Consider the following 14,756-nt stretch of genomic DNA (forward strand, 5'->3'; position numbering starts at 1 on the left):
ATATATCAAAATATTCTGATATACATTTTATTAAAATTAAAAAAAGATTTTATTAAATTAATGATTTATATACACAGAGAGAGAAAGAGAGTTTATATTATATAAATCTTATAATAAATATGATAAATGTTAAAGTTATTTAAATATATCTTATGTCAGAATATTTATATATAAATATATTATGCACTTTGGACCTCATATTTAGGGTATTAAAATAGGGTCATGGGTCGGGTCAAATCTGGAATTGACCCGATACTAGTTGACCTAACCTGAACTAGACTTGTTTTTTTTTTTCAAACGAGTCACTTTCTCAAACTTAAACTTGACCCGCTTCTGACCTGGGTCAACCTGACATGTTGCACTAACCCATCATCTTCGTTACTTATGATCCAACAAAGAGAATGACGATGAAATGGCTCATGGGATGTGTGAGCTGTTTTTGGAGTCAGAAGTCCCGATCGGTTTGGTAAATGGAGGGCTTCGAGAATAGGGAGAGGGAGAGGCGTCGTCAAGTTCAGCCCGGGTTCGTACGAAGGCTAAAGGGGTCTTATGAGGGCTTGCTGCCAGCCACTAATGAAGAGAGGGATCGGGGTGTTCGTTTGGGACTTGTTCGGGCAAGAGCGACGGAAAAGAGGAGCTAGGGCCGGCTCTTGTTCAGTTGTTCTTTTCAGATGTGCGAATTAGAGAAGAGTGGGATTGCAGGAGATTGAGGGGCTAGCTAAGGAGGCAATTAAAAAGGTCAATCCAAGTCAACTTCTGGTTGGCAAGTTGACCTGGACCCATCCTTTTTTCTAATGAATCGAATTTTAGAACCCTAATTTGACCCGTTCGCAAAACATGTTGACCCTATCCTAAAATTTTCGAATTGAATTTGAGTCAAATTTTTAATTAGGGCCAAATATTGACACCCCTGCTCATATTATTATCGCGTCAAGAAATGATTCAAAAAATGTAAAAAGTAAGCCGCCATCAAACCCCTCGGTCTCATTCTCCGGCGATGGAAGCTTCTCCGATGCACGAATTCGCCACATGTTTTCAATTCTCTAATGAAATCAAATCAAGAAATTATGTATATTTAATACCCAAACAAAAAAATTTCCAGCAGATTACTTCGCATCAAATCTCTCTTCCGCCTTTGTTTCATAGTCGTCTTCTCCATCTCCCCAATGGCAGTCATTGAAACTCTGCTCAGCCTCTCTCCATTCACTTCATCAACAACAGAGCAACTCATTCCTCTAGGCTTCCTAATACTCGCCGGCAGCGGCGGCGGTTTAACCGCCAGCCATCGCGGTCCAAACCCGATACTCCCGGGCCGGCCAAAGCCCGGAATTCACAGGTGCAAGGTCTGCGGCAAGGTGTTCCCTTCCTACCAGGCGTTGGGCGGGCACAAGTCGAGCCACCGGAGGTACGCTGGGCCAGGAGACCTGGGGGTCGTCGCGCCGTCGCTGACATGGCCGGGCGGGTTGGGCAGCGGGAAACATCAGTGCTCTGTTTGCCTAAGGCGGTTCGCATCGGGTCAGGCATTGGGCGGGCACAAGCGGCTGCATTACTGGGACTGCCCGTTTGTGGTGTCGAAGGAGTCGGAATTTAACGTCGGTAACAGAGATTTCGACCTAAACTTGCCGCCGCCGACGGTAGAGTCGGAGGAGCTTCAGAGTCATTTGCCTGCGAAGAAGCTTCGACTCTCCGAGTAGAGGCTATATAAATTAATTAGAAGATTCATTCATTTATTGTACTGATCGATTAGAGTTGCGTGATGAATTTCTTTTTTTTTTTTCTTATTATTTGTAGTAATTTAGCTCATTTTTTAAAGATTAAATTTCAAAATAATTCCCTCACTAATCATTTTAGTTTTAGAGTATTAGTTTCAAAGTGTAACATTACTTTAATTTATATTTTATTTGGGACAAATTTCTTACTACTTTTTAAAACATTCTTTTAGAATAAAAAACTTCAAAAAACTTTTATACTAAAATATTATATTAAAAATAAGTAAGAAAGCTATCTCAAACGAAGCATTGGGACGACTTTCTCCCTGCTTCTTAAAGTGGCTTTTTAGTTAAAAATTTGTAATTTTTGCACAAAAAAATTACTTTAAGAAACATGAAGAAAGCTGTCACAAACGAAACCTTAGTCCATTGTTTATACAAAATTGATCAGAAATTAATCTTTTGGGACTAATTTGAGATTAGTTTTGTTACGGGTTAGAATATACAAAGCGATAGAGTTGTAATTTTACATCTTAGCGTTGAACGGATATTCAGCTCACACACAGAGAACACATGATTTTTTACATGAAAAACCCTGGAAATGAGAAAAACCACGGGGCCTAGCCTAGTTGAAAAGATTTCACTAGCATTTGAGTTGAGTACAGTGAGCTAACTCGTCCTAGAGGGCAATCAGATTACAAATGTCAATCGTATGATCGAAGTCTAGTGTTAAATCTTGCGTCACTTGGAAGTTGAGGAGTCATTTAGTAGTCTGACAGTGATTTGGTAGAATTCTGGTGTCACTTGATGATTTGGCAGAGTTCAGTGCCTCAAGTGTTGGTCTGACGGAGTTCAGGCCCTTAGGTGGTGGTATAGTGAATGTAAGGGCCTTAGGTGGTGGTCCGACGAAGGAGAGGGCCTCAGGTGGTGGTTCAGCGAATACGAGGGCCTTAGGTGGTAGCCCGTGAAGGCGAAGGCCTCAGGTGGTGGCCCGACGAAGGCGAGGGCCTCAAGTGGTGGCTCGGTGAAGGCGAGGGCCTCAGGTGGTGGTCTAGCGAAACTTCGACGGTGGTTCGACGAAACTCCGACGGTGGTCAAGGAGGAGCTTCTTCCTTATTTTCGTTCTCTTCTTGCTTGGATCTCCCCCTTCAAGAGAAATGAGGGGTCTATTTATAGATTTCTGAAGTGGCATGACCCGTAAATAGGTGATAGATCAAGGGTAAATGGAGAGTGGTTGGATGGATGGTCGATATTGAATCCCTTGATCGTGGATCATTCGTCAGACATTTGAAGGTCTTAATGATATCGGAATTCGGTGATCTTGGGCTCGTTGGATTTTCCTCGTCGAGCCGCTCGATTTTACTATAAGAACGTAATGTTTGGAAACCGTTTGGTAATCCAAATTGTGGTTCGAACCTTTGAACAAAGCTTCAGGTCCTTGGTTTGGACCCGTTTGGGCTCGGATTGGGTTGGATTTGGTGTCGTTCGGTTCGTATTCTCGAGAAGCTCAGTTGGACTATAAGTTTGTTGAAATTGGAGCTTGGATGGTCCCAATTTTAATTTTGAAAGTTTCAAACTTGATTTTGCATCGAGATTCGTGCCCGATCTAAGCACGTAATGTTTGGATACCATTTGGTAATCCAAATTGTGGTTCGAACCTTTGAACAACGCTTCATAATTTGAGGGAGGTTCACCCTAAATTGACATCATTTGGTAATCATTCTTTTAGCTAAGCCGCCGATTTGACCGTCAATACAGTCCGACGGCTTAACCGCCGGCGGACCCGTCGGTAATACCGACAGTCTATAAACCGCCGGTATTTGCCATTTTTCCTTTAGTGATCAGGTCCTTGGTTTGGACCCGTTTGGGCTCGGATTGGGTTGGATTTGGTGTTGTTCGGTTCGTATTCTCGAGAAGCTCAGTTGGACTATAAGTTTGTTGAAATTGGAGCTTGGATGGTCCCAATTTTAATTTTGAAAGTTTCAAACTTGATTTTGCATCGAGATTCGTGCCCGATCCAGATAATTTTTTGATGACATATTAAGCTTTATAAAGCCGAGGAACTATATTAGAATCAATTTTATATCACAATTATAACATGATAAACTATTTTGAATTATTTTTATATTGTTGAGAGATTAAATTGAGACAATGTAATATTCTTAAACTAAATTGATCATATACGAATAGTATTGTAACTACTTTGAAAATGTTCTTTTTAAAAAGAGGTGTTGCAAAGATAGAAATCATATAATTATTCATAATATAAATTAATTTGTATTAAAAATTATTTATTTGTATTTTCTTTAGCCAAATAATTTCAAGAGCAATAGTAGTGAAGTTATGGATATGATTGTTCTACATTCCATTAGTTGTTAGGAAATCCGAAATAGTTAGTAGATTTAATTTCATGATTAAAGTATCATTACGATTGTTAAATGAGGGGATGAATTAAAGAGAAAACTTTTATATTCTAATTTTTTTGGAGGATTAAACACACACATAGATAGGTGAAAAGAATATAATATACATCAAATAATCAACTATATAGATATGATAGTTATAACAGTCTGTCATTCTCATATGTCGGAGAAGTCGGAATAATAAAATATATAATGCAACTTTGTAATGTGAGGATAATGATTAGATGATGGTGGTTGAGTGATGATAGTTGATGATGACTGTAATGTAACATCATTAAGATGATAATAGTCGGATGATAGTGAAAGGATTGTGACTATTGGAAAACTATGATGAGAAGAAAATATTTGAAAGTTACAGGTTGACTTATAATAAGACAATGACAGTCAAACAATGACAATTGAATGACGGCTATGGGTGGCGGTGATCGTCAACGTTGGGTATCAACTTGAGCTCTGAAGTTGATTTAGATCGCCAAGTTCTTTCCAAACTGAAGTCTAGATAAATTTCATTTGGAGAACGAGAGTGATCAATTTATAGTATTTGTTCAGTGTCAGCTTGATAAACTTGATCAAGTTTTTATAACTTATATTGGATGTACCTCATACTGAATCATCTAATCATAGATCTCTCATTGAACATTTAGTTATCTAAATGACCTCAAAATAAAGTGATTTTAAGCTTGCTAAATTTATCTTGTCGAGCGCTTCAATATAGCTATAATCATGCAAAATTCAAAGATTATTTGGTCCTTCAATCAAAGCTTTGAAGTTTTTAACTTCTAAATTCTTAATTTTTGTTCTTTTGAATTCAGATTGTATTGCTTTTGATGTCATTAAGAATGTCTTATTAAGACCCTTAATTCAACTATAAAATTGTGAAAATCTAAACTCGAATGATTTTGAATTTAATTTTAGAAACATTCATGCAAGTAACGCATTAGTATTCATGTTGATTAAATAAATTTTTTAAGATGTATCAATTCCAATAGGCAGTAGACTCATGAGATCCATCAAGCCATAATAGATGATTTTGGTCAAATTTAGTCAAATATTCACCAGTTATTCATTTGTACGTGTCATACTACTTCAAGATTCGTGTCACTTGTTACTATGATCCGAAAAAATAAATTTTGGACAACAGAATCCTTTGTTTGTCATAAAAAGTTGCTCTTTGTTATTATAATAGTTCATTTTCTGTCACAAAATATTTCTGTGATGTTCGATCCAATGGAGACGGAAAAATAAATTTCATCCTCTCCGAATAACATGTCAAATCATCGAGAAAAGATATTAGAAACGTACATGAAATCATTGAAATGCAGATTTGAGATATTCGGTCTTCCATGTTTGAAGTGGCGTTCTCCAAGAAAGCGAGAGACTCTCTTTTTTCACTCAAGATACGAAATAAGAGAAATAAGAACTTAGTCATTTAAATTGGGGACTACGAAACTTTTATACTTTAAGTGTATTTATTTTATTTTAATCCATCATTAAAATAAAATAAATACTCGACATCTACACTATATTTAATTTCATACAAATTTAAATGAGATGCCACATAAGTCAAATAATAATTTAATTTTTAAATAGATCACGAATTTAATTAGCTAAATTTTAGATAGCAACTAAATGTATAACACTTTATATATATAACTTTCCCAACATGTTATTCTTATAATTCTAATAGGATATTTTTCTTACTATTTTATTTTTCAGATTATAACCATTGTTTTTGTTTTAATATATTTTTATTGATTTCAAAAGATTTCCATGCTAGAAAGTTACTTTTTATGACAGCTTTATAAAAAATTGCGATCATCAAAACAGAATCTTAAGCACAATAGAGATCAACAAGAATTATTCGCTATCAAATAGCTTCACAAGTTTTTGATTTGTTGCAATAATATTTAGCTTTTATTATTGACATATATCAATTTATTATTTTTTAATGTCATTTTAAGACTTTGTTTGGAGCAGCTTTCTTTCTGCTTTTTAGACTGCAACTGTAATTTTATTTGACTATTGATTTCTCGTTGCTTTTGAATTTTGTTTTGTACAAAGTAGTTGTTTTTACAATAACTTTAAAAAATTTACTTTCTCTGTATTTGATTTACAATCATCTTTACAAAAACATGCAACTTTTACAACAAACCTTCAATAAAATTATATTGAAAATTCATCCAATATATTTTTTAGAGCTAATATTTTTGCCTAATCACTCTCAAAAACTCATATAGGCTTCATTTGAGATATCTTCCTTATATCTTTGCTTTTAAATTTGCAAACACAAATTTTATTTGGTCGTTATTTTTTCACCATTTCCTAAAAAATTTATGCTACGAAGGTGCTTTCTATACCAGCTTAAAAAAAAAACTTTCTTTATATCACTTTTATAAAAAGTTACGGCCATCCCGATTTAATATTATGAATCTTGCAAGCTTCTTCATAATTCAATTGAAAAAATAAGAGTAATAGAATACTTTATTTAACTATATTTAAAATTAATGAATTAATTTGCCTTGAATTAGTGTGATGCAATTTTTATATAAGTAACATTAATTTCAAAATAAATTCAATAATTGTTAAGCTCTCATACAATTTGTAATTATAAAGCAATTTTTTTTCTATTCAAATTAATATACAATTTTATTTCTTTCATAATTATGTTCTACAAAACTGGATAATCAGGCTGCCCATTTCAGTCTGATTCGAGATGGATAATCACTTGGCTCATTAAAACAATGTGAAGGCCCATAACTCTAAACCCGGCACTTTTATTTGGTTAGGACACCCGACGTAGCTTTACATTCGGACGTCAATAAAATGTCACCACGTGCTCTTACTTTTTATCGTGCGGCCCGACGACACGGCCCGGACCGGAACCCGATATTGCTATGTATTAGCTGATTTGTGCAGACTAGAGTATTGCTAGGTATTGCTCGGTAATGATAAATATAATTTTGTCAAGACCAATACTGAGCAATACCGAGTAATACCCCAGTTTTGCTAGGTATTGTTCGGTATTGGTAGGTATTACTTGGTATTGCTCGGTATTGATCTTGAAAGAGCGATATTTCTCATTATTGCCTAGCAATACCGAGCAATACCTAGCAATAAACAAACATAACAATATCAGGTTCCGGTCTGGGCCGGGTTGTCGGGCCGCGCGGTAAAGAGTAAGAGCATGTGGTGACATTTTATTGGCGTCCGGATGTAGAGCTACGTTAGGTGTCCTGACCTAATAAAAGTTCCTGAACCCCTAGCCCATTGAACTCTTTATTTCTTTTTTTAATAATCATTTTAATTCAAACTAAAAAGATATTCACATATTTATAAAACATGAAAAGTACTTATTATCACAATCATAAATTTATTATAGTTTTAAACATTTTTATGAATCAAAATTGTTAATTAAATGTTGCTTAATAATACTAAAAATATATTAATTAACTCATAAAATATAAAGAATAATTTAACATAATTAGATAAAGCAAAGCTAATTCTATTGGAATTAAGCTCTTCTAAAGTGACAAAGCATTGTCATCATCTATTGGAAGACATATTATAAAATATAGCAAATGCCACAAAAATAGAAAAATGTATCCCACTAAGAGGACACAAAAGGGTTAAAGACATATTTATGAAGCATAATGATGAATAAATTGTCATCTTAGTAGGGATGAGATGGGCCAACGGTAACCCTAATTAGGTATACAAGAAGAAGTAGCTTTCAATGTCTTGCATGGCTAAGTTTATTGGCTACCTAATATTGCTTATTGTATTGGGCATGACCCGTCTCTTATGGCAAATTACATATTGATATATGTTTAGGGCATTTGATTTGGGTTAAATAATCGGGTCCAGAATTGAGCTGAATATAACCTATTGTATGTGAATTTTTATTAGAAGTGTAAGAAATTTCAATTCGAATATGACTCGATTAAACTTGACATGACACAAAAACATTGAAATTTTATTTGATTTCCATCAAATGAATCAAAATGGACATGACTATTCATTATTTTCTATTTTTTAAAAAATTTTCCTCTTATTACATACGATAATAATATGAGGAGTATAAGAGCGTCTCCAATCAAACACCTAACACTCATTTGACATAGCTGATTTGGTCCATTTGATCGAAAAAAAAAAAAACAAATATATATATATACACGTGCACAATATTTTAAAAAATAAAAAATATATAAAAAAGAGAACACGTGAAAAATAACACTCAGTAGCAAAAGACGACCTACCAAAATTTCTTTCTTTATTATGAGAAAAAATATACATGAAAACATGTAAATACTAACAAATAATAAGAAACAATATGCTGATGTTATATAAATATATTAAAAACAGAAATAGAAACCATAACGTTAATTAATAGACATAAACAAATGTTTTAGTTATTATAAATATGAACAATTATGATCATTTTACGTGAATAAAAAATATAGTGATTTTACAAAAAAAAATTACTATAATGAAATGTTAAACATAAATTACAAAATGTTGTTATAATTATTTATTGTCACATTAAGAAAAATAGATTAATTATAAATTAAAAAATTAAAAATTCTCATCTTTTTTTATCCGTTTGAGACCGACATTGGCTGTTTAAAAAAAAAACGGTATAATATTATCTCTAGATTTGAATCATTTAACAATAATATATATATATAAGGTGAATCACAACTCAGCATACAATGATAAAACACTCTATTTCAATATAATAAAAGCCAAAATCCTCAATGAACATGAAATCCAAAATTATGGAAGAAATATTGGATGATGGATGGATCAACTATGAATATTCCCAAATGTAAAAGTCTCAAAGCAATAGGCACCCAATAAGACTTGCTATATTGCTTTTTCAGAAGAATAAAAATAAAACTCATAAACTCTCTCATATTGGTAAAATAATATTTAAGCCATTTATTAATAATATACAATTCATATCATATAAAAGGTTGAATCAATCCTTAAATTCAAAATAAAGAAAATTCAAAGTCTAATGACTGATCATAATGGATTGTTGTGTAACAATATATTGAAAATTTTCTATCAATAGAGTCAATAGATCTTCCACCACAAAAAAAAAAAATCTGGAAAAGCTTATGTAAAAATATTCACTTGGGATAATAATGATAACAGCATGAAAGTCCAATTTACTTACGACAAGGATAAATATTAACGAATAACTTGAACAATTGTAAGTGTAAATGATCCAAGCTTGAAAAAGTTTATCCTTGTTCTTATAGCAAAAGAAAATTAGATATGGGCATCTCAAAGATAATTTACAAAATTACAAATTTTACATATTATGTTAATTAGAAGGCCTCATCATAAATAATAACAAACATTTGATGGGTGGTGTTGAGCACTATATCGATTGTATGAGAAGAGAACCCAAGCCATCCATGATGCAGTGGCCATTCGTTCCGACAAGTATGTTGGCTCTCATACCAATTTACTCTAGGAGCTAGCAAGCACTAGACTTGAAATAAATGACAATATATAAGAAAAAGATAATCATAAGAGAGTAAGGCCAAGTATCAAGATAGTATATCAATGTCCTTGTATTCTTCTATTATATCATACATATCTCCTTCCTTCCTTCTATGAGTTGTGAGTAGGCTATATTAAGTAAAACAGGAAAAAGGTATATGTTGTACTATTTATGCTATAGTTACCAAAGCTACTAATACTAAGTAGTGGTAAAAAAAGGTGAGTGGTGATAATAACAATAGAGCTGTTGGTATAATGCAGTAAAGTATGATTTGAGCCCACATTAGATTTCACGCAGAACGAGCACAAATTTGAGTTGTGTGTTTCCCTTCGAACGGAATCTTATTCTATATATTATTGTATATGCTACTAAAAATTATAAATTAATTCATCACATGCTTTCTATTTTCATGACATTTAGCATCTCCTTTGATACAATTTCTTATATCTAAATCCAAGAAAATCACAAATTTTATATCATTCAAAAACTAAAGCAAGTCATCAAGCTAGAGAAAGCAAGAAAAATGAAATGAGAACAAAAATGAAATGAGAACAAAGAGGAAAGCAAAACCAAGTAGCGTGCAACGTATGATTAATTTCATTAAATAGGTGTATTATCTGAAATGGTCGATCGTGGGCTACTTCCAGCTGGTTGCCAAAATGACTATCCAAGGAGGTAGAGTGCTGTGGGGTGCAAAAGTTCTCATCATTATCCTGCAAAAATTCACCAAAGCATTCCCCAAACCAACATAATTGACACAACCTTACACCAAGCCTATATATAACTTGAGGAAAAAAGCAGCCACTCATAAAGACAAACATCAAAATTAAGGAGTCGAATCCGAACCGAAAAAAAAATTTCTTAGGCGTAAATATGAATCTTGAGGCTGCTGAATAGTGCTACAGTAGTGCTTAAAATCTTTATATAATTAATTTAGAGATCAAATAAGTTTCTTATGACAAAAAAAATTGTCCAAAGGTCAGTTTTGTCCCCACCAAATGCCAAAAATGTCCAAGTCCCAGCATAGTAAGGCTTTGAATTGTTAGAACTGGCCTAGATCAAACAACCAATTTGACAAGCCTTTCTTCTGCATGTGTGATTTTGCAACACAAGCAAGACAAGGGATCAATGAGGCCATGGAACCATCACCGCCTTTGATGGCAAAGAGGCCATTTCAATTCACATGCTCCTTCATCGAATGAACATTGCGAGATTATTAAATAGAACCATCTCCTACCCCATTATAGTGCAGTTCATTCAAGAACATCTGAATTACATAGATTGTTTGTGATCTCCTTACAACTCAGCAATGTGAGCCATTGATAATATATAACTGCCCTTGAAGAACTGTACTTCTGGTTATAAAAATGACAAGACAACATAATCATTTTTGGCATATTATATATATATGAAAGTTACAAGTCCAATGGTGATGGTAGATTGACATTCTAATGGGCATACTCATAGGAATAATATTGAGAAGCTTCATAGCTTAAATTTGGTTGTTGACTTGCCCAACATCAGAAACCAAAGACATGAAATCAAAAATAAAAAAGAGACATGGATCGTATACATTCACTGCTACAACTTCTGAATTATGTAACAAAACGACAGAACTGTTCAAAGGAAGAAGACAAGTTAGAGCCACAATAAATATTGGAGAAGTCAAAGGGAAACAATTAGTCATTGTTGTCTTTTCTTACATGACATTCAGGTCATTTCAAAGGAAATTGAGAGATTGGCTTGTTGAATTAAGTAGGTAACCAGCCTCTCAGAGCTCAAGCCTTTTGCAGGAACCAATAAATAAAGAAAGTAAAAGCAAGAGTAGAGTGGGGGGAAATCTTACTTTTTTATCCATTTGGCTAATATGCCCCATAATGCATTAGGTTAGGCATGAGAATTGATTCAGCAATGGGAAGAGTTAGGTCTTAGCTGTGCTACTACGTTTCACTGCATTGAGGAGCATGGGATTCAATGGCTCATTAAATAGCTTTCCTTGCCAAAGACACTAACCGACAGAAAGAATGAAAGACATATATTTGAGAGTAAAACGAAGAAATTCGAGTTTTTTTTTGCTGAACAAGGATTTAGACTTCAGTACTATAAATATTTTAGTATTGGTGGTCTCAATGGAGTACAAATTAGACACAACAGTTTGATTTATGCATGCTAATCCTAACAGATAAGAAGAAACCTCAAATCGATTATATTTTTCACTATAGGATCTGTCTATGCTGATTGAACTCACCCCAAACCTGCAGAGGGTGATCTGAATCCAAGCTTTTCATATAAAAATAAAATTGAATAATATGTCTGATCAAATCTTGACATTCCTAAGGGATTCTAAATCAAATCTATATAATGATAGAGAGGTTGGTTTTGGTAATCACTACTGATGCTCTACTTTAGAACATAATATGCATTACTGAATCAGACCGTGGGATGGCAAAATTATTACACAGTATTAATTTTGCAGTTAGCTGATTAGAAGGAATTTATTTCCCTTGGCAAGGCCTAGAATACTTCATGCAAAGTCCACATAACAGGTTTTGAGCCAACGGGAACAAGAACAAAGAAGGATCATCACCTTCGCAACGAACTCCCGACATGAAAAAATTACAGGCGAGAGGTAGACTAGCGAAAGTGGCCGGTCTCTTTGTTTGTTTTTATTTTTGTCCTCAGATAACCGACCCTGGAAATTGAAATTGCGAGGATATCAAACGTTCATACGGTGCAACAATGGGAAGTGAAACAGTCGGGTATGAAACGCTCGACTGTAAATGCTCGGCTAGTGTTTTTCTTTAGTACAGGAATTAGAACAGTGAAAACGCTTGGTTTAAGTCAAAATATTTTGGTGAAACGTTTAAAGTTATTAATGATTGAAGAAATTTTTTGGAAGAACCTAAAAATAAACACTACCAAAAACCTGAAGTTTTCGCAGCCTTTTCTAGCAGCGGTCAGAAAATCGGTGCTATAGAAGGGTATAGGCAGCGGTTTTAACCGATGCTATCTAATTATTATAACCCCGGATTTAACCGCTGCTAAAACCAGCATTATATTCCTCCCCCATATGCCCTAACCTAGTCATTCGACCGCGCTTGCTCAATCGACTGCTCGTTCGCTCACCGAAACCTTCGTCGTCGCCTCCGAATCGCCATCCACGACCGAATCCACCGGCATTGACGTCAAACCCATTCCCGTCGTTGAATCAGTCATCACCGACAAATTCCATGTCACCATTCGGTTGATCGGTCTTAGGTAATTTCCAACTCCTCTCATCTGCCCTAATTTTGGTACGTAGTTTGGTCGCCATTTGTAACTATTCTTAAATTTACTAAATTCTTGAATGATTCTTGTGATGCATTTAAAATTTTCTGGTGATGCCCTAAATTTCGCATGCATGTTTGCCATTTATTTGCAATTTCAGCGTACAGGCTCGCTCAAGTGGCTTTTCTGATTTGTTAATTACAATTTTTGATATCATGATAAAAATTTGTGCAAAGTTTGGAATGCATTTTGCTTGATGGAAACTACAATTGTTCCTGAAATATCAAAAATTTTGTGATACATTATGTTTGATCAAAAATAAAATTGTTCAAAAGTTTGGAATGATATTATACTTTTGATTAGATTAAGTATGATTTTAGGAGTTTAAATATTCTAATGACTGAAGCTAGCACTCAACTGGATTTGTAAAAGGTTTTTTTTTTTGGATTTGTAAATGTTTGCTTGTAGAAATGAAGAAAGATAGGGATAGCTCAAATATAGTTATATTCTTGGTAATTGTGGAGCAACAATCAATTTCTTGAAGCTTAAGGAACAAGTCATATACATAACTGATAATTAATGGTATGACTTTTGTTTCATAAGTGATAGATGCTATGAAAGATACATATGAAATATGACTATTTATAATATATGACTAATGGTATTGACTCTAATTACTATAATAACTTATACTATGTTGTAATGTGCAAGACTTCTTGTTCATGCAAAATAAACAAAAGAAAATCTCATACTTCAAATATGTATCTTGCTAAGGGGGCTGGATAGTTATTTCAAAGATTGAGTTAATTTTTTACTGGGATCGATCTTGATTTGAGTCTAGTAAAGAGCAAGATCTTTGTCGTCTATAAATATATCGATATATATATTGAAAGAGTCATGAATCACCTACCTTTCATCGATATATATCTTTGTCATCTATATGGCATTCAAATTGATTTTGAGCAAAAAATTAGATAAAATATGCTCAAGATTAGGGGTGTAAATATTTGATCCAACTCTAAACCAGTCCGACCTGAAAAATTCCTATCTTTAGATAAAATGTGTGTGGTAAATGTGTATATCCGTATATTTTTCGCATGTGCCTATTGTTCTTTGTCATTGCTATCTTTATGTTGGACAAGGAAGCTGTACAAACATGTTTTCTAGAGATATACAGAGAGAAATTTCTGTTGCATGTGTAGAGAAATTTGCTAAGATGTGCTAATTGGGATTTTTTTTGGAAACTGCTGGGAAATTATTTTCTCAGATTTGATGGATAATAGCTATGTATCAAAACCGAAATGGAGTAGTGATTATATTGAAGGTGTTGGGAAAATTAATGAATTATTATTCTGTAATGATTTTTTAATGGAGCTTAATATATTCAGTTTGTTTGGTCTGTAAAACATGCTAAAAGTTTTATGCGTGTTTGTTCTGTAAAATTCGTTTTAAAAAAAAAATACTGGGCATTCGTGGAGGTTTTACCCGCCACAATACTGCATCCCAGTAGCGGTTTTAACCGCCACAATTCTGTAGATTGTTTATTTTTTCATATTTAGGTGCGGTTATGACCGCTGCATCGCTGCAATTCTGGAACTTTATAGCGGTTATAAGCGTTGCGATATTCAGCATTCCACAGCACTACCCCCCTGTTCTTGAAACCGACGCGAAATGTCTTTACAGCGTATTATAATCACGGAGGACATCAAGCGGTCATAAAACCGCAGCAAATAAATTTGTGGGGGGTAAAACCGCCGGGAAAGGTTGAAATTTGTGCTGCGAATGCCTTATTTTTTGGTGAAGAGTTATAAATGAACGGTGTAGACTTAATTTTATGTTTATAAA

At 33.9% G+C, this 14,756-nt stretch overlaps 1 protein-coding gene across 1 annotated transcript; it reads left to right on the forward strand.

Moving 5' to 3' along the window:
* The first annotated feature begins 1,128 nt into the window (after positions 1–1,128).
* Positions 1,129–1,825, forward strand: LOC110097454 (zinc finger protein 36-like). The gene has a single exon (XM_020823828.2). The coding sequence runs from the start codon at positions 1,167–1,169 to the stop codon at positions 1,692–1,694; it is 528 nt and encodes a 175-aa protein (XP_020679487.1). The 5' UTR covers positions 1,129–1,166; the 3' UTR covers positions 1,695–1,825.
* Positions 1,826–14,756: the final 12,931 nt, after the last annotated feature.

The sequence above is a fragment of the Dendrobium catenatum genome, unplaced genomic scaffold (assembly GCF_001605985.2).
Source record: "Dendrobium catenatum unplaced genomic scaffold, ASM160598v2 fragScaff_scaffold_1482, whole genome shotgun sequence".
In the NCBI taxonomy this organism is placed as follows: domain Eukaryota; kingdom Viridiplantae; phylum Streptophyta; class Magnoliopsida; order Asparagales; family Orchidaceae; genus Dendrobium; species Dendrobium catenatum.